The following is a 20,632-nucleotide window of genomic DNA, read 5'->3' as shown; positions in this document are numbered from 1 at the left end:
CAGAATTAAGAGAAGGACATATGAAATGGCCACAAGAATTCGAAGGAAAACAATGCTAAAAGACATCAGAACTCAGATCAATACATTGACCAATCTTAACTCCTAGGACTGATGATGAAATATACTGCTTGTTAGACTCGAGCGAGGCCAGACTGGTCAACGTGTCATTTTGTTTGGCTTAACTTTGTAAGACAGGTGTGGTTTTCAGAAATGGTAGTGGTATAAAAAAAGAATCAAATGAACATAAATCAATACCATGTGCCAGTATTCTTGGGTGTTTACTTAGCACAGTACTTTGCACATAAGCATAAATGTTTATTAAGGGGCTGCTAGGTGGCACAGTGGATCAAGCGATGGCCCTGGAGTCAGGAGGACATCTGAGTTCAAACATGGCCTCAGATACTTATTAACTGTGTGACCTTGGGCAAGTCACTCAAGCCTGTATGCCTCAGTTTCCTCATCTGTAAAATGAGTTGGAGAAGGAAACTGCAAACCACTTTAGTATCTTTGCCAGAAAACCCCCAAATGGGGTCACGAAGAGTGGAACATGACTGAAAAAACAACTGGGCAACAATAATGTTTACTGATTGAAACAGAAAAGCAGGACAGTCCTATTATCAAGGACCTTGCATTCTAATCAGAAAAGCTGAATAGCAATGTCTGTCTCGTTGCTAATTCCTATCAATTCAAGACAGCCCGCCTCTGCACTGCCTTCACAGCTCAAGCCCTCAGGGCTTCTTCCAGGCCTCCAAATCAGTCGGCTTTGTCTCCCATCTGTCCCTGTCCAAACCACCCCAGATGCATTTCCCCACACTCGATCTTTGCTATTTGGGCAGGCCAGACAGTGGAAGCCCAGCAGATGCACTGCAATACTTCCTTGCCAGTTCCATTTATTGTGAGAGCATTGTCAAAACTGTGGCATGTTCAGAGGAGAAGTCCAGGTTAGTGAAAGAACTCGCCAGGATTGCTTGACAGAACTAAGGGTGTTCAGCTGGAGAGAAGTGAAGACTAATCCTCAGGTGTCTGAAGGGCCATCACAGGGAAGTGCCCCAGGGTACCGAGCTGGAAGCAGGAGGTGGGAAGGTGTAAAGAAATAGATTTCTACTTGGTTATAAGGAAAATCTTCCTAATCATTAGAGGTGTCTTTGAGACAGCTGGGTGGCTCAGTGAATAGAACATTAAGCTGGGGTCAGGAACACATTGAGTCCACATCCAGCCTCAGAAACTTAATAGCTTTGTGATCTTGGGAAAATCTACTTTGTCTGCCTTAGTTTCCTCAACTGTAAATTGGGTAAAACAGGCAGTCAATAGTCATTTATTAGGTGCCTACTATGTTCCAGGCACTGTGCTAAGTACTGGTGATACAAAAAGAGGCAAAAGACAGTCCCTGTCTTCAGGGAGCTCACAATCTATGGAGAAACAACATGCAAACAAATATGTACAAGCTATGTGCCAGACAAATAGGAAATAACTGAGAGGGAATCACCCTGGATTGTTGATCAAATAAGATAAAATTTTAAAGCACTTAGCACAATGCCTGGCACCTAGTAGGTACTTAATAAATGCTTCCTTCCTTCCCTAAGAGGAATTACTACACTGATAGGTAATGAGTTCTCCATCTTTGAGGACAGCTAGGTGCAGCAGTAGGCCTGGAGTCAGGAAGACCTGAGTTCAAATCCACTCTCAGATACTTGCTATTGGGGTCACAAAGAGATTCTGTGACAGCTTATGTTCTTCTGAGTCCTGGTATGGGATGTCAACATCCTATGGATTTGGTTCATTAAGCATTTATTAAACACCTACTAAGTGCCAAGCCCTGTGCTAGGGAAATATAAAAACAAAAACAAGCCGGTCCCTGCCCTTTTGGAGTTTAGGTGCTGCACAAGAATTGGGAATTGGGTGGAGGTGGTTGTACACAAATACACAGTTAAGTATGAAATACCTAGATAATTTTTAGGCCAAGGGAGCACTGATCTACGCTTCAGAGACCATCTATGCAAAGGCATAGAGATGGGAAATGACATGCCCTCAACTGGAACAATAGAATGAAGAAGAGGGAGTAATGTGCAATTAATCTGGGAAGATAGGTTGGAGTCAGATTGTGCAGGATTTTAAATGCCAAACATTGCAAGTTTTATTTATCTTAGGGACAATTGGCCTTGAGTTATCCAGGTGGTGCAGTGGGCAGAGGCTAGATCTGGAGTCAGGAAGTTAAGTTCTGTCCCACTCTTCATGACCCCATTTGTGGTTTTCTTTTTTTTTTTTTGTCTTTTTTAAAATTTAAATTTATTTATTTTTACTTTCAGCATTCACTTCCATAAAATTTTGAGTTTTAAATTTTCTCCCCCTAGAATTTCTTCCCCCTCTCCACCCCAAGACGGCTACAATCTGATATAGGCTGATAATAGGCTTTACATACATATTCATGTTAAACATATTTTCCCATTAGTCATGACGTAAAGAACAATCAGAACTAATGGGAGGAACCATGAGAATGAAGTAATAAAACAAAACAATGAAGGAAAAGAAGAGCAAATAGTATGCTTCCATCTGCCTTCAGACTTCATTTTCTTTCTCTGGGGGTAGATAGCAATTATCATAGTGAGTCTTTTGGAGTTGTCTTAGATTCTTGCATTGCTGTGAAGGGCCAAGTCTATCAGTCAGTCATTCCATAATGTGGCTGTTACTGTATACAATGTTCTCCTGGTCCTGCTCATTTCACTCGGTATCAGTTCATTTAAGTCTTTCCAAGTTTTTTTTTGAATTCTGCCTGCTCATCATTTCTGATAGCACAGTAGTATTTCATTACATTCATATACCACAACTTGTTCAGTCATTCCCCAATTGATGGGCTTCCCTTCAATTTCCAGTTCTTTGCCACCATAGAAAGAGCTGCTATAATTATTTTTGTACATGTGGGTCTTTTTCCCATTTTTATGATCTCTGTGGGATACAGACCTGCAGTGCTATTGCTGGGTCAAAGGCTATGCACAATTTTGCAGCCCTTTGGGTATTGCCCCAAATTGCCTTCCAAAATGGTTGGATCATTTCACAACCGCACCAACAAAGTATTAGTGTTCCAATTTTCCCACATCTTCTCCAACATTTATCATTGTCCTGTTTTGTCATGTTAGCCAATCTGATAGGTGTGATGTAGTAGCTCAAAGTCGCTTTGATTTTCATTTCTCTAGTCAATAGTGATTTAGAACATTTTTTCATATGACTATAGATAGCTTTAGTTTCTTTCTCTGAGAACTGCTTGTTCATATCCTTTGACCATTTATCAACTGGGGCCCATTTGCGGTTTTTTGGCAAAGATACTGTAATGGTTTGCCATTTCCTTCTCCAGCTTATTTGACAAATGAGGAAACTAAGGCAAACAGGGTTAGGTGACTTAACCAGGGTCACACAGCTAGTAAATATCTGAGGCCACATGTGAACTCAGGAAGAGGAGTCATCCTGACTCCAGACTCCGAACTCTACCTATTTGGATATCCAGCTGCCCAAGGAGTCAGGAATACTTTTGTTCAAATCCAACCTCGGACACTTGTTAGCTGTCTAAGCTTGGGAATGCCTCATAACCTCTGCCTGCCTCAGTTTCCCCATCTATAAAATGGGGATAATAGTAGCACCTATTTCCCAGGGTTGCTGTGGGGACAAAATGGGACAATATTTGTAAAGCTTTTTGCAAACCTTAAAGCCCCATATATAAAAAAATGCTAGTTATTATTATCCATAGGGAGTCCCTGGAAAAACTGTGCCATTGAAAGATCACTAACGCAATGGAATGCAAGGACAGGCGTCAGAACCCTCCACTGACTTCCACAACCCTGGCAGCCTAGCGCCGCGGCCGCCGCACATAGCGTTAGTGGCATAGTGGTGACGTCTAGGGAGGTACTGTTTCACTGGAGGAATGCCCGCCCCTTCTCCAGGCTATCCAATCCCGAAGTCGAGCTCTCACGTTGACGTTTCCGTCACCCAATCACTGGACAGCTCCTCCTGGGCCTCAAGCCAGCTGTCGGATGATTTATCAAGCGGTGGAAGAAAGAAAGAACCCTCCGCCCTCCCTTTAGGAATGTCAATAGGCCGGAGGAAGAACTCGATCTCGCGAGGTTGCCTCTTCCCCGTCCCGCCTCCCTGATCCCTCCCCGGGGGCCCCCGGGTGGGTCACGTGGAGGCCTCTCGCCCAATCAGAGGGTCGCATGGTGGGGTCGCCGAGGTTCCCGCCAAATACGAGCCGAGGCGGCTGGAGCAGCGGCGCCGGTGGGCGGGCGGGAGGGAGGGCGAGAAGCAGCAGCCGCCGCGCTGGTTCTGCTTCACCGACGCTGTGGTCGCTGCTGCCGCCGCCTGAGGGGAGCCCGCGCCCGCGCGCCGCCGCCGCCGGGGCGATGCTGGAGGAACCCGAGAGCCCGGCGCTCGGCCTGAGGGGGGTGGTGACAGGTACGGGAGCGGCGGCGGCGCTTCTCGGGCCCGGGACGCGGGCGGTGGGGGAGCGGGGTGCGGGGCCTGAGCGCTGCGCAGGGCCGTTGGGGGAGGGGGCCGGGCCCGAGGCAGCTGGGGGCCGCAGCTCCCCCGCGAGCACCCCAGGAGGCAGAGCTGGGGGGCGTTAGCGACCTCCTGGGCCACCCTTTCTAGACTTACAGATGAGGAAACTGAGTCTCAGAGTGAAAGCGGGAAAGGCAGGATAGTGATAATGGGAGTTGACATCTAGGGCCCTAAGGTTTACATACGTTATTTATTCTCACTTGAGCTTTGGAACCACACTCTTGACTGTTATTATCTCCATTTTACAGATGAGACTACTGAGGCTTAGAGAGGCTGAGGGATCTCTCCAGGGTCGCCCAGCTAGTGAGTGTCCGAGGCGGGATTCCAACCCAGGTCTGTTGACTCCAGGTTCAGCATCTCTCCATTAGGCCCCACCGATCCTAGAAAGTCAGACCTGGAAAGACCATTGATTCAGGCCCCTCATTTTACAAAGGCATAAGCCGAGGTTCATAGAGGAAGGTGCCTGGAAGGAATTTCAGAAATAAGCTTGTTCAACTTCTAAATTGTGCAATGGGGAAAAATTGAACCAATAAGGTGAAATATCATATAGGAGGAAAACAGAATCTAGAGCAGGGAGGGACCATAGAAGTCATTTCGCCCTACAGTTCTCAGAATGTGTTCTGGGGATCCCTGGAAGAATCTGGGTCCCCAGTACCCTTTCAGGGGGTCTGGGAAGTGAAAAACTTTTCGTAATAATAATTATTTTAATTTATGATATAGTAAATATCAGTAGACATAACCCCGTAACAGTAACATAGCCAGTATTTAAATAGCAGTTTGGGTAAATTATCTCATTTGGGCCTCACAGCAACCCAGTGGTAGAGGAGCTATAAATATTATCCCTATTTTACAGATGAGGAAATAGGCTTAGAGAGGTTAAGTGAAACCTTATTTGAACTCAGTACTCTGCCCCATTACATCTTTGATATTCAGTGGAACTGTTGATATTTCACGAAAGTCAACTGGCACAGTTCTGTGTCCGGGTTGAGTGTTGTGAAGGAAGACAAGTTGAATGATGAAGTGGCTGAAAATTTCATATCCCTGACATGAGGAGAGAAAAGCTGGAAAAACTCTGTTCTTGTTTTGATGGTATTAGTGGCATGCCAGATTGAGCCTCATTCATTATGCATTGATACCTTCTTCATTCCCTTTGGATACACAGAAAGAGGAGGAATGAAAGAGGATGTTGCTTCTGGGTACCCTTTTATCATTTAGCCTTGGAAAGGGGGTTTTGTTTTGATTCCATGAATAGCCAGCTGGTGCTTGCTGAATATCATAAAAAGCTCCATCTAATTTTCAGTTTCATTTTGTTTTCAAAAAAGTACACGTATTTTTTTACTTTTTGTGGCCAAAACGTGGTGTCAGATTCTATTGTTCTGAAACTCTTAGGAAACCGTGTAATTACGTGCCTTTAAACAATAAAGAATAAACTTTTAAGATTTTGTGAGAGGAGACTGACAGTACAGTTTGGAATGATTTATTTTGAGTTAATTTAAGAGTGAATATTTTCTTACAGATTTTTCATGTTTAGTTTGGTGTATTCCTTCATCATAATCAGTTTCCCTTCTTAACAAGGAACTTAGTACATTATAGATATTTGTTATTCTCATAACATTATGTGAAATTGGATGCCTCCTGTTTTATAGATGGGAGGGATTGAGACCGAGGCTCAGGGAATCTTTTTGTCCTCAGAAAAATTAGTGGTTTTACAAGATATATTCTTTTTTTTTTCCCAGTCCAGGCATATCACATTAACATACTGCATTGTCAAAGTATTAAAGAAGTCATCCTAAACTTGTATATTCATATCTCCTTGTCTAATTCCTATCTGTTCTTCCAGATGGAGCTCAAGTTCAGTTCCTTCTTGAAGCTTTCCTGAATTCATTCCACAGGAATCTTACTCTTTCCTGAATTTTTGAAGCATAAGTTTTCTGTACCACTAATTTGCTACTTAGGTTTTGCCTTGAGGGCTGGAATCTAGTTTTATACTTTGTATTACTTGTAGTTATACCTGTACCATACCTTGCACACATCAGATGCTTAATAAATATTTGCTGATTGATTTAAATGTTTAGTAACTTATTTTTTGGTGCTTTTATTCACAGCCATGGAGTGCAAAGACAGACCAGCTTTCCCGGCCAAGAAATTAGTACAAGGTAAATTACTGGGATGGGATGAGGAATCAAGTTTGAAACTTTTTCCTGATTCATATCTTTTAATGTAAATCACTGTGATCTACTGTTTAACTGTTTAATACACATGTATTTCTTCTCTGATAAACTGGACTACTACTATTGGGGTCCTTAATGTTTCAAACACAGAATTCAGTTAGAGTATCTCCTGTTTTACACAAAAATGGTTTGCTTATCTAGTAGTCATATTTCAGGCAACTTTAATTGCCTGCAAAATGGCAAAAAAGCTCACAGAGCATCATGTACTTTAGTCTGTAACAGAAGACCATAGACACTTTCCCACTAGATTTAGTATTGTATGTAAAATTAATGTTTCTGATGTACCAAATTTTATTCTCTGATTTCTCCTAACAATTTTAGTGCTTCAAAGATTAGTGGATAATTGTACATTGAAAGGATACTGCTATTAGAAGAAAACACACTGACACCAGTGAGATGTTACAGCTTTCTTTGTGGAAGGAGACAGAAGTACTCCTAACAAAAAAAGCCCAGTAGTCTGGTATCTTATCCTGTAGGGAAAAACAATACACTTTATTCCCCTCTATGCACTCTATTAACCAGATAGCCAGGCTGACTTCTTATTCATGATACTTCCATCTTCTTACTCATGTTTGGAATGCTTTGCCTCGTCACCTCTGTTTCTTACCCTTCCCAGTCCCCTCAACTGCTGAAACCTTCTCTGATAGGTAACCTTTTATCTAATCTGTATATTTACATGTTATCTCCCTCATTAGAATGTGGGCTTTTTGAGGGTAGGGAGAGTATATTTGCCTTTGTTTATATTCCCAGATTTTAGCAGAGTGCCAAGATCATAGTAAGTACTTAATAAATTGTTACTGACTTAAGTACAGTAATTGATTATCAATTGAAGATTCTGATTTGTCAAGGTTAAATTGTTTTGAGCATACCATATTGAGACAGAGTCTGTAGTGCATTTGAGAATGATTCCATAAAGATGGTTAAAATAAAAAACACTTTTAGATGTCTATGTTGTTTGGAAAATATATAAAAAAAACTCATTCCTTGAGAATGCTAGATAAAATAAAAAATAGCTCATATGTTTATAGCACTTGAAATTTACCGTCTTTATAACCTATCATAGCTAATAAGTGGCAAGGCTTGAGATTTAGATCCTGACCTTCTGAGTCCAATACTGTGTTCCTTAGGCCACACTCCTCAAGGCTAAATTTAGTTTTCCTAGCAGCAGGATTATGTTCAAGGGCTCATTTATAAAGGAGGTAGATAGTATTTATGTGGTAAATGAATGTTGAATATGAAAATGTCTTCAATTGATCCAGAAAGTCTCAAACTTTTTTGGAACTCTGCAATAACCTTGTTAAAGGGTTGTCAGTGTTCTTTTTCAGGATAAGCTTTGATAGTGAACTAGTAAGAAAAATATGTTGCTTTTTTCCCTTCCCCTTTCCTAAAGCTTCATAAAGTCAATAGTTTTAAAGGCTATAACATATTAAGTGACATTAAAGTAAAATGCAAACAGCCTGGCATTTTAAATCATTTACCATCTAGCTCCATCCTTTCTTTCCAGACTTTCTATTATAACCCTTCATGTACACTATAATCTCTCCAAGTTGGTTTCCTCTATGTGGCCTACAATACCCACTCCCCTTACTTCTGCCTTTTTAGCTTCAAGGCTCAGTTTAGGTGCCATCTTCTATAGGAATGATGCCTTTGCTTAATCCTCCAGTTGTACTCTTTAGATTGCCTTGCATTTATTTCTCAGTTGTATGTCCCCAACAGAACATAAACTCCTTGGAAACAAGGACTCTTTTGTTTTTGTCTTTGTATTCTGAGTGTTTAATACAGTGCCTGCCACAGTAGATGCTTGAGAAATGTTTGTTGAGTTGAGTCTTGCCTTTTTTCACTATTCATGTTTTCAGCATGAACTCCTAATTCGTAGAACTTTAAGGGTTACAAAGTGCTTTCCTCACAGCAACTTTGTGAGGTAAGTAGAATAGGGATTATCACTATTTTATTGAAACTGAGGCTTAGAGGGATGAAATAATTTTCCAAAGCTCATTTGCTAGGAATTGAACAGAGCTATAATCTTGGAACTGTTGATCTTCTGATTCCAGATCTGGCCCCTTACTTATACACAGCAAGGTGGCATATAGATAACAATGTTGAACTTGGAGTCAGAAACACCTGAATTTAAATCCTTATCTAGAAGTTGGTTAACTGTGTGAGCCTGGGCATCACTTAACCTCTTTCAGCCTCAGAATCCTCATCTGTAAAAAGGGGATAATAATAGCATTGATTTCATGGAATTGTGGTGTGGATCAAATGAAATTATATATGAAGTGCTTTGAAAATTTTAAAAGGCTACATAAGTGTTAGCTGTTATTATTACTTACTAAATGGTACTTTTTTTTTTTTTTTTTGCTATTTCAGCTCGATTGCCTTTCAAGAGATTGATTCCTGTACCAAAGGAGAAAACTGATGGACACTCAGATAGCAAGAAATCAGGTTCTCAAAGTGTTTCTATGGAAAGTAAAGTCTCTGATTTAGAAACATCTTTGGAGAATTTGGAAACTGACTGTCAGTTGAACTCTGGAGTGGAATTCACTTCAAAACTTGTGAATGGGAAGGGTCCATTAGATAACTTTTTAACAAGAAAGGTGAAAAACCAAATTGGCCAACCACTGGTCATAATTGATTTGACAGAAGACTCTAATGACAGACTGGCCAGTCCTATGGACCACAGTAAATTAAATTCTGAAGCATTTTCATCCAGAGAGACCATAAATGGAATCAGAGAAAAAGACAAAGGTCTGATGGGGCCATCAAATGCCCAGAATCACAAAGTGGCAATAGCAGAGGAGGCCAGTTCAGAAGATTCCTCTGCAACACATAAGAGTGATGACTCAGGAGTCTTAAAGGATGAAGACTCAAAGAAAGGCTCATTAAAATTCTTCCCTGAGTTGATACATCTTCCAAAAATGTGTTCAGAAAATAAGCAGGACAGTTGGAATGAAGTTGAGGGTATCCTTTGTAAAGGAAAGGTGCCTGTAGTCGTCTTACAGGATATCCTGGCTGTCAAATCATTTCCGGTGGCATCTTTGGATGAGAGCATTACCTCTGAGAGTGAGGTCCTAGAATTATGCCCTGAAGATGACTCTGTGCTTAGCCATTCCTCACTGAGCTCACCCTCTTCCACTAGCTCACCTGAAGGACCATCTGTATCTGAGAAAAAGAGAATCAATATTAGTCCTTTACCTTCTACCACACCTGTACATAAGGTAAGTCTCTTTCAGTATAAAAAATAATAAGCCTTTAAAAAAAAAAACACCATGCATTGTGATATGCCAGTCATTGGCATTTAGGAGACTTTCTAAGTGCCTAATTTGCATGTAGTTATTGCCAACTCAATTAGCAGTGGATAATTACAGTGAACAGGTACCTCAGAAACCTCATTTCAGATACTGACTTCAATCTACTTCACCAAAGTGCCAATTAAATAAAAACAATTCACTTCCTGTCCCTTTCCTTCACCTAGTGTTGTGTGTATGGAATTTGCTGACCGAAACTGAAATGACTAGAAGCTGTCAGAGGGAGAAAGAAGAACACAAAACTTAGATTGCCTTGTCAGCTTTATGAATTCTGTAACATCAACCTCAGTTATTTTGGCTGCCTGTTTTGAAAATCTGGTGCATTTCTTATTTTTTCTCTTGTCATTTTTAAAGGTCCTAGAAGTACTGCTTCTGCAATGTAATTTTATATGCCTGTTACCTACTGATGATGGCCGTGTCAGAACATTTAGTCTTCTTGATAGCTTTTTCTTTTATTGTCTTTTAGGTAAAGCCAATAGAAAATTTTGAAAAATGACTAGCAACCACTTTTTTATGTAATGATTTATACGTCAAATTGGATATTCATATCATGATGTTGGTTTAAACAAAAAAAGTTAGTGTTGCTGAAACCTAGTTATCTTAGATGGTTCTGTTTTCTTATTTCTCCCCAAAATTATTACATTCTGTTGCCTTTTGTGCAACTTGTATGGCTGTGGTTTCTTTCCTTTTATCCCTTTCCCAAGGGATATGGGAGCAAGGAAGGAATATATTTTTTTCTTGCTTAAAAAAAAAGATTTATTTTTAAATTTAACTTTAAACTGTAACAGAAATCAATTAAACTTACTTTGTCAGTTATTTACATTCAACACCATGGATCTCAACACATAAAATATCCATAACAGTGTGTCATTTTCCTCATTTGGAGTTCATTGTAGCTTTTTTGGTCTGTTTCTACCATACCTTTTTTACTTTTATATTGTAATATGTATTCTTTTTGAGGCATTGTTAAGTAGTAGAAAGAGCCCTATGTTTGAATCTTTGCTCTGCCATGCCTTTTGTGTCCTTGGGCATTTCACTTCCTTTCTCTGGGCCTCACTTTCCTGTAAAATGAGGAGTTTGGACTTGTTGACCTCAGAGGTCCTTTCTGCCTCTACAGTCCTATGAGCCTATGGTTATTTCTTCAATTCTCATCATTTCATAAAGTTCTTTTTATATTTGTCATACTTTATCTTAGTAGTATGTTAATATACCACTTACCTGGCATTCCCCAATTGTAGGACATGTATGTATCCCTTTTTTTTGCAGTTACAAATAATACTGCTTATAAATGTCTTTAGACAGATAACTTTTTTTCTTTTGGATAATGATTTCAGGGCACTACAAAAATTCCCTTTGACTAAAAAATCTCTGATATTTTCCACATATCCTCAATTGCTGTCCAAGAAGATTATGCCAATTTGCAATTACACCTCACCTATTTCTCTACTAGTGTCCAGTTATATATCATTTTAAATTATTTTTGCCAACTTGACGAATGTGAGATAGCATCTCAAAGTTCTTTCTGAATCGTAGATGGTTAGAGTTAGATGAGATCTTAAAGATCATCTAGTCCAATTTAACTTGGATTTCTTTTCCTATTAATCAGGTTGAGTTTTTCTTTTTTTCTCTTTTTCAAGTGAACATTTCAATTTGTATTTCCAAGAAATGACTTTCTTGAAAAAAGCAAAGTTCCCAAAACATTAATCAGGAATGGTAGAATATTTCCTCGTGGCCAAGTAAACTTAGGGGTTTTAATGTAATTTTGGAAAATTAATGCCTTAATTTATAGTGTAAACATTAGAACCTCTGCTTTTAATGAACCACCAGAGATCAGCTTATTTCAAAAGAAGTAATAAAGGAACATTCTTGGAAATTTTAATGTTAAAAAAAGAACATTTAAAATGTAAAGCCCTGGAATTTATATTAAATTCCTGCCACAGATGTAATTCATAAATATCTAGTGTTTTAAATTAAGTCTGATGTCAGCCATCTTGTTTTGTAAAACATATTTCGTCCATTTGTAGACTTATCAATTGCTTGAATTTTTTCCAGGCTATTGTGCAGAACTAATTTGTCACATGATGCATTGCAGCCAGTCAACATTGAGAAAAGGAAATGTACATGCCTTCATAATAATTTACTTTTGATTCATGTCCTCTCTATATCTAAGATTCTTTTTGACAGTGAGAATTCTAAAAATGGCATGGTTGGTGTAGAGTAATGAAATAAATATTTGACCTTCTTAAATGCACAAATACTACAGAAACATTCCCTATTTTGTGAAGGAATCATTATGGATTTAGGAATTAATATGCTATATCTTACACGGTTTAAGTGCTGGAGATGTAATTTCTCTTGAATTGAGCACAGTTTTGGAGCTTAATTTCACCTTTTAGTTGTTAATTTTTTTTGTGATGTTCTACTAGAAAATTCTAATAGTAGGAGTGTTTTGATGCTTCCATGATCTCATTGCTGTGGGTACCCCTTTCACCATTGCAGATTGCAGTTAATCCATGTCTTTTTATCCTTTGCTATTCTTGATGGTGTCTTTTTTGTAAATTTTCCTTAGTTATACCCCATGTCTGGAGGTCTTCCTTTAGTTCTCTTAATATAGTTTGTGGATTGGGTTGTTCGTGCCCTATGTGCTATTTCGTTTCTATTTATTTAAAACAGTCCTACCAAAATAAGGAGACTCTTCTAACTAATCTGCAGCCTGCTACAGAATATTGTCCTAGATACTGAAAAAGTAGAATTTTGTTTATAAGTAGGAAGTTTGGAAAAACACCCAAATTCTAACCTTGAGGTTGAGTCTGAAAAGGGTAGATAAAAAGCAAGAAGGCCTCATTGATCTTGGCTATGTCTTCCACTTGACAAATGTATCTCCCCATGTGTCTTGATCATATCTGTCTTCCAAAGAAAATTAGGGACCTAATAGATTTAAACATGCTGTGATTTATCCCCAGCTCCTCTCTCTTCAATTTGCCGATTGCATTAGAAAACTAAACAAAGAATTAGGTTTTATTTTTTCCCCTAGTTCAGATCTTACAGATCCATTAAAGCAATTTAATTCAAGGGAAACTTTTGTTTTGGAGACCTGACTTTATTGCTGGAGAGGGGTGGTTTACTAAATATAATGTAATTTGGCCTAATGGATAAAGCCCCATCTTGCTTTGTGTTGATTATCATGACGACTCAGTTCTTGGTATTATATTTCTGGTATTGAAGTAAATAAATTAATTCCCTCATCCTGATTCATTTTCTCTTCTGTTTTTCCTCTTCCCCTCCTTTAAACCCCCACCACCTCTTTTCCCTCAAGCTGCTCTCCAATGATTACCTCAATTTTAGTCAACTGCCTTCTGGCATTAAATGCTCAGAATTTACTAATTAAAGTGCATTCCTTCCTCTAACAGTTACCTCTCCCTACTTTTCAGGCCATCTAAAGTTGACCCTTTTTCCTAACTGCTTTATTTTTGTTGAGGGAACTACTATCCTTCCAGAAGCAGGTTCTCAGTTTTTAACTCTTCACTCTTACCCCTTTTATCCACTCAGTTACCAAATCTTGCTTGCTTTTCTGCCTCCACATTTTTCCTATTCTTCCTCTTTTCTCTAGCCATACAACTGCCATCCTAGTTTGGGCCATCATTATTCCTTCTTGGACTATAGCAGTAGCTTCCTACATGGCCTTCTTGCTTCCAGTCACTCCCATCCTAAATCCACACAGTGCCAAATTAATATTCCCAAAGCACTGGTTTGACCACGTCATTCCTGTACCGAAAAAGCTTTAGTGGCTGCTTGTTATCTCAAGAATAAAATACAAACTCCTCTGTTTGGCATTTAAAGCTCTTCACAATCTGCTTCCAGTCTATCTTTCCAAGCTGATCCACACATTTACTCCCCCTCATTCACTCTTTGTTCCAGCCAAATTAGTTTGCTTATTGTCCCTCTACGTGACATTCCATGTGCTGTCAACTCTGTGGCATTGCACAGGCTGCCCCCTCATGCCTCCTTGACTTCACCTCCTACACTTCCTAGCTTCCTTCAAAGCACAGCTCTAGTGCCTTTCCTTATTTGTCTTCAGTTATTAAATGCCTCAAGCCACTCCCTCTTCCCAATACATTGTACTTATTTAGTAAAGATTTTGTATATACTTATTTGTGTATATCTTGTTTCTCACGAGCAGAATGTAAGCCCTTTGAGGGCAGAGACCATTTCTGGTTGTGTATATTCTCTAGTTTGCTTTGGTCTTTGTGTCCTTAGTACCTAGGTTAAGTGTTTAGGGCATGGCACATAACTAGGTAGTACCCAAATGCTTATTGAATTAAATTGAGTTTCACTCCTAGAAGCAGTGAATATTTTGATTTAGCAATTGGTGAGGGAGCCACCGTTACCTTCCCAGAAGTAAGACTGTGCTTCCCATATGCCTGTTACAGTAGGTGTGTTTAGGAGCTGGCTGTGTTCCCTCCATCAATTTCCTTCTTTCTTCTCTCCCTCCTCTCGCCCCACTAGATGTTGTTTCCTAATTTTTAGGCTGAAACCTATTGAAAGTTATAGTGACCTTTTGCCCACCTACCCTAGGGCACCCACCTATCCTGAGGCACCATGCACGGTAGTTATAATGGCACAGCCCCTTCATTATCAGGATCCCACCTGAGTCTGGTGCCCCCTTATCATCAGCCAACTGTATTTCCTCTGGCTAGAAATCCCCCCTGCCTCAGTGAGGCTCATTCAATGTCAGTTCCCACCCATGATTACCTTCAAAGGTAACTAAAGAAAGAGGGAACTACCCTGACCCCATTTTTGGCCCTTATATTAGTTCTCCCATATCCCCAAATCTCTGGCACCATTTTCCACCCAAGAATGACTATTCCTGGTTATCTGGCATTGTTTCTTCCTCACTCCTGAGCTGTTTCAAGTCCTGAGTATGTATTAAATAAACCTAATTATTTTACCTGCTTCTTCCATAGTTTTTGAAGATGCTTACCTAGACCTGCTTCCTAAGCATCGAATGGGAATTCTCCTTGACATGCTCTACCTCTGGCACTGCATCAGGATGCCATAAACATATAAACCCTGGACAGGGGTTGAAAACTCCCAACGTCCCTTCCCTAGCAATATTCATATTTGGGAACAGAAGGGGGCTGGGAGCGTGAACCTCCTGTCCTAAAGAGAGAGATTCTGCAGTTTCCTAACCAGTACCTGTATTGGGTAGATTGTTTGCCCTAACCAGTCATTTGGTTATAAGCAGAGCCAGTACAGGCAGGACAAAAGCATACTGTTTAAAATTTGCTGTGTTGAGATTTTCTCTATATAAATATATGTTAAAATCATGTGGATCCCTTGAGGAATGAGTCAATCTGTATAGTTGAGTTTTCTTGATAGCTGAGGGCTTACTCATTTAATACGAAAGCTGTTTCTTTTTTTTTTAAATCTTTTTTGTTTAAAATTATTTAGTATTTTATTTTTCCCCAGTTACACGTAAAAACAATTTTTAACATTCATTTTTAAAACTTTGAATTCCCAAATTCTCTCCCTCCCTCCTCACCACCTCCCCATTGAGAAGGTAAGCAGTTTGATATAGGTTATACATATGTAGTTATGTGAAGCATTTCCATAATAGTTATGTTGTGAAAGAAAACATAGACACCCCCCCCCCAAAAAAAACCTCAAGAAAAATAAAGTTAAAAAAGTATGCTTCAATCTGTATTCAGATACCATCAGTTCTTTATCTAGGATTGGATAGCATTTTTCATCACAAGTCCTTCAGTGTTGTCTTGGATCATTGTATTGCTGAGAAGAGCTGAGCCATTCATAGTTGATCATCTTACAGTATTGCTGTTAACTTAGTACACAGTACATTTCACTGTGCATCAGCTTTTGTAAGTCTTTCCAGGTTTTTCTGAGAGCATCCTGTTCATCATTTCTAATTAAAGCTATTTCTTTTGACCATTTTGGATAAGTGTTTCCAAAATGTATTGCATACTTCTGTGCCTTAAATTACCCTCAATATAATTTAATATTATATTGATGACTTTAGGGTAATCACTTTGAACATTAATGATTATTTTTGTGTTGTTGTTAAGCCATTTCATTATTTTTTTGTTGTTTTTTGCTTATCTGGGTTTATTTTATCCACAACATATACCTTTAAATGTGCCTCTGTTTATTTTTCAGTTAGTTTTAGCATGGTGAAACTATTTCAGAAATCAGTAAGCAGGTATGATGGAACTACTTTCCTTCCTTTTCTGGAGCTGTTTCTAGAGTTGTTAATCTCTACGTGCCTACAGGTAGATTCAGGAGATGAACAGCTTTTTAATCTTTCCTTGTTCTTGGAAATGAGCCTTAACCTGGATAGCCTGTGTAGCAGTTGTGGGTATGTGTCTAAGGTGTGCCTTAATATAGACCCCCACAATGCCACTCTTCTCAGAAGGTGTGTAAATACTTACTCTCTTTCTAGGCTGGTTCACTCATTCCAACTTTCTTTGACACTGTCATGTCTAAGATACCAAAGAAATCCTACCACCACCTACATGCACTGAAGGTCAATCAAAGTTCTAAGTGTAACTGTCCTGAGGTGAAATATACTCACTGTACTCAACTCTAGCTCCTACCGATGCATTTCTATTTTTTTTTTTTTTAGGCAGTTGGAGTTAAATGACTTGCCCAGGGTCACACAGCTAGTAAGTGTCAAGTGTTTGGTCTGAGGCTGGATTTGAACTCAGGTACTCCTGACTTCAAGGCCGATGCTGTATCCACTGCGCCACCTAGCTGCCCCCGATGCATTTCTGTTTATATAGCCAAAGCCATTTCATTCTTGTCTGACTCTTTGTGACCCCATTTGGGGTATTTTTGGCAGAGATAATGGAGTGGTTTGCTATTTCCTTCTTTGACTCATTTTATAGATGAGGTACTGAGGCAAACAGGGTTAAGTGACTTGTCCAGGGTCATACAGCTACTAAGTATCTGAGATTTGAACTCAGGTCTTCCTGATTCTAGGCCCGTTGATCTATCTACTGTGCCACCTTCCTGCCCATTGATGATTATGCTGTTCTGTAATACAATAGAGCCATATGTTATGGTCTGTTGAGGTATCTGAGCAAGGGAATTTGTACCTCTCCCAAATAGCTGACCCCAGTCTGTTTTTCTCTACTTCTGTTGTTCGTATATCTACTTTTTGCAGGTTTTCTTGCGTTGTTTTTAGCTAGTTTTGTATAGCATCTCTCTTCCACCCCTACTTGTTTTAATTTGCTCTGGGCCTTGAAACTAGCCATCTAAATTTGTTAGAATTGTATGTAAAATAAAAACAAATCAGCTCTTTAGAATTCTATGTGAAATAAAAGTAGATTGTCTCTCATAGAAGTGAAATATATCAACTTAACTATAAGTCTTCATAGTATAACTATGGAGCTCTATAGAGTCTTGATTTTACACAGCAAATCATTGAACTTTACAACAGGTTTGCAAAGCCTTTTATGTAGCATGTCGGGTTTGATCTTCTCATTAACCCTCTTAGATAAGGTTTTTTATTAGCATTTATAATCTGGCTTCTGACCTCATCAAACTGAAACTGCTGTGTCCAGAGTTACTAAATGATAGCTTACCTGACAAACCTCATAGTGTTTTCTCAATCCTCATTCTTGTGGACTTTGTAGCACTTGAAAACTGTTGAACACCATCTCCTTGATTATAATCTCTGTGCAGATGACTTGCATATCTATTTATCTAACTCTTTTCTGTCTTCTAAGCTAGTCCCACATTACTAACTGCTTAGTGGACAACCACCAAGCACCCCTCAGTCCCCCATTCTAAACTCAACATGTCCAGAATAGAATTTATCTTTTCCCCCAAAACTCTCCTTTCTACCAAATATTCCTATTCTGTTTTAGGTATCATCATTTTTCCAATCTCCCAGGTTCATAACCTTGTTGATATGCGTCACTTTCCCTCACTTGACATATCCAATTTTGTCAAATTTTTGCCTTTTCTTCCTCCGCATTTCTTGAAACTTCCCCCTTCTTACTATTCATGTAGCCAGCATTTTAGTTAAGGCCATCATCATCTCTCACTTAAACTGCTGCAGTGGTTTCCTGATTGATCTCCCTTTCTCAAGACTTTCCCTACTCCAATCCATCATCCACACAACTGTCAAAGTGATTCTTTTTTTAAGTGAAGCTCTGACCATGTAATTCCCCTATTCAGTAAACTTTAGTGGCTCCCTCTTACCTATACGATAAATATATAAATTCTTTTCTTTGGTTTTTAAAATCATTCACAACTTGTTCCAAGCAAGTTTGTTCACCCTTCTTGTACATTATTCCCCTTCCCACACACTATGGTCCAGCCAAGTAGACTTTCCTCCTGTCTCTGTACTTTTGCACTGACTGTTCCCAATACCGGGAATGTACTCATTCCTCACCTTTCTCTCATAGAATCCCTCAGTATCCTCGAGATTCAGCTTGCGCACACCTTCTAACACCTTTCATGGTTCCCTCTGACTGCTAGAGCCCTCCCTCTCTAATTACCTTGTGGTTATTTTGTATGTTTATTCTGTGTCTACTTCTTTTTGTACATGCTGTCTTCTCCCATCAGAATGTAAACTCCTTGAGTGCAGGGATTATTCCATTTGTCTTTTGCCTACTATACACAATCCCTGCCACAGAGTAGTTGGGTCTTCTGGGAGGAGTTAGAATTAGTAAGTCCTTTGTAGACTTAAGGTTGCTTGAGGCACTCAGATGTTGAGTGATTTTCCCATGATCCCGAAACTAGTATATGAAACAGGACTTGAACCCAAGTCTAACTGATTCCAAGTCCAGCCATCTATTCAGTATGCCTGATTGCTGCTTAGTTATTCTATTATGTATTTTTTATGGTGTAAGAAATTCATTATAGGATAAGTATCCTCCTTTTGACTTTCCTTTTTAAATTTATCTTTTATTCATGACTTTCTTTATACAAATTGTGGCTGTTAAGTGCAGTTGCCTAAAATTCATGCAACTTAGTATTACTTTTGTAATGAACTTTAAAAAGGTTAGAAACAGTCAAAATAATGATTTCTTTGCAATTTTTCCATGCTAACGTTATCCTTAGCTTTACCTGGCTTCAATTTCTAGATCTATTTGCTTGTCTTTGTGCCCTGCCATATAGTAATCACTTAATCAATGCTTATTAATTGATTGTAAGGTTGCTTCTTCAGAATTGGAGGATTTTTTTTTTCTTTCATCTAGACCAAGGGTTCTTACCCTGGCGTCCGTGAACTTTTAAAAATATTTTGATAACTGTATTTCAATATAATTGGTCTCTTTTGTCTCTTATTTTGTGAATTTAAACATATTATACTGGCAAAGGGTCCATGGATTTTATCAGACTGACTGCCATAGAGATCCATGACCCACAAAAACTTAAGAGCTCTTGCTCTGGACAATTGTTGGCCTACCCATAGGGTGAATGGAAGATGAGTGATTATGACTGTGTGGCTTAAATTCATAGGATTGAAGGATTACAGATTTAGAGTTGGATGGAAAGGTAGAAGCTATTTAGCGGAATTCCTTGTCTTTACATATAAGGAAACTAAAGACCAGAAAGGTTAGTTTGTGTTACTTCAGTAGTAAGTGAGACCGGATTCGAACATGGAGCTTCTGATTCTAAATTCAGTGTTTTCCTAGTCCAGCTCTACAATTTCTTTTATTTGAGATCTTACCTAATAGTAATCATATTCATTATTGTTTTTGTCATTTTAATCGTGTCTGACTCCTTGTGATCCCATTTGGGAAAATTTTCTTGGCAAAGATACTGGAGTGGTTTGTCATTTCCTTCTCCAGCTCATTTTACAGATAAAGAAACTGAGGCAAACAGGGTTAAGTGACTTGTCCAGGGTCACACAGCTAGTAAGTGTCTGAGGCTAGATTTGAATTCATAAAGATGAGTTTTCCTGACTTCAGGACTGCCATACTCTCCACTGTATCACGTAGCTGTTCAGTAATCATATTTGTCATATCATTAATTTGAGTTATTGTAATGTAGTATAGAAAGTTTACTGGATTTGAGATCTATTCCTATCTCTGCTAGATTGTAAAATCCAAGAGGGCCAGGACCATGTTGATGTTTTTTATTCTCTTTTTGTGTTTTTTAGTGCCTGGCATGGTCCATGGCACACAGTGGTCTCTTCTTCTCTGGGCCCCAGTTTCCTTTATAGATTAGACTATATTAGTATTCTTTTAACCATCTTGTATTATGTGAATAGTGTTTTATGGACATTTTTGACACTAGCAATATTTTTCTCTCTAAAATGTTAAATACAAAGGTGTCTAAAATACTTAATATATGCAGCCAGTCATCTTTTGGTATGAAAATAGATTTAATATCCTTTATTTTGCTTCATAATTTTCCTGATTCTCCTTTATTCTAAAGACTATTCCAAGAGCACCAGCCCTGAAGTCAGGAGGACCTGAGTTCAAATCCGGCCTCAGACCAAACACTTGACACTTACTAGCTGTGTGACCCTGGGCAAGTCACTTAACTCCAATTGCCTGAAACCAAAAAAAAAAAAAGACTCTT

General features: G+C 39.0%; 1 protein-coding gene across 1 annotated transcript in view; it reads left to right on the top strand.

Moving 5' to 3' along the window:
• Nucleotides 1-4,202: 4,202 nt before the first annotated feature.
• The window catches only part of CHAF1A (chromatin assembly factor 1 subunit A), a 49,729-nt gene continuing 33,299 nt past the window's right edge, over nt 4,203-20,632 (top strand). Inside the window, exons 1-3 of the mRNA XM_027850824.1 lie at nt 4,203-4,440; nt 6,651-6,701; nt 9,144-9,991. Coding sequence (XP_027706625.1) covers nt 4,203-4,440; nt 6,651-6,701; nt 9,144-9,991 — 1,137 coding nt within the window. The remainder of the gene's footprint in view (nt 4,441-6,650; nt 6,702-9,143; nt 9,992-20,632) is intronic.

This window comes from Vombatus ursinus, unplaced genomic scaffold, assembly GCF_900497805.2.
Source record: "Vombatus ursinus unplaced genomic scaffold, bare-nosed wombat genome assembly UNPS02009173.1, whole genome shotgun sequence".
NCBI classification, from domain to species: Eukaryota; Metazoa; Chordata; class Mammalia; order Diprotodontia; family Vombatidae; genus Vombatus; species Vombatus ursinus.
This window is presented reverse-complemented; position numbering and strand designations above follow the sequence as displayed.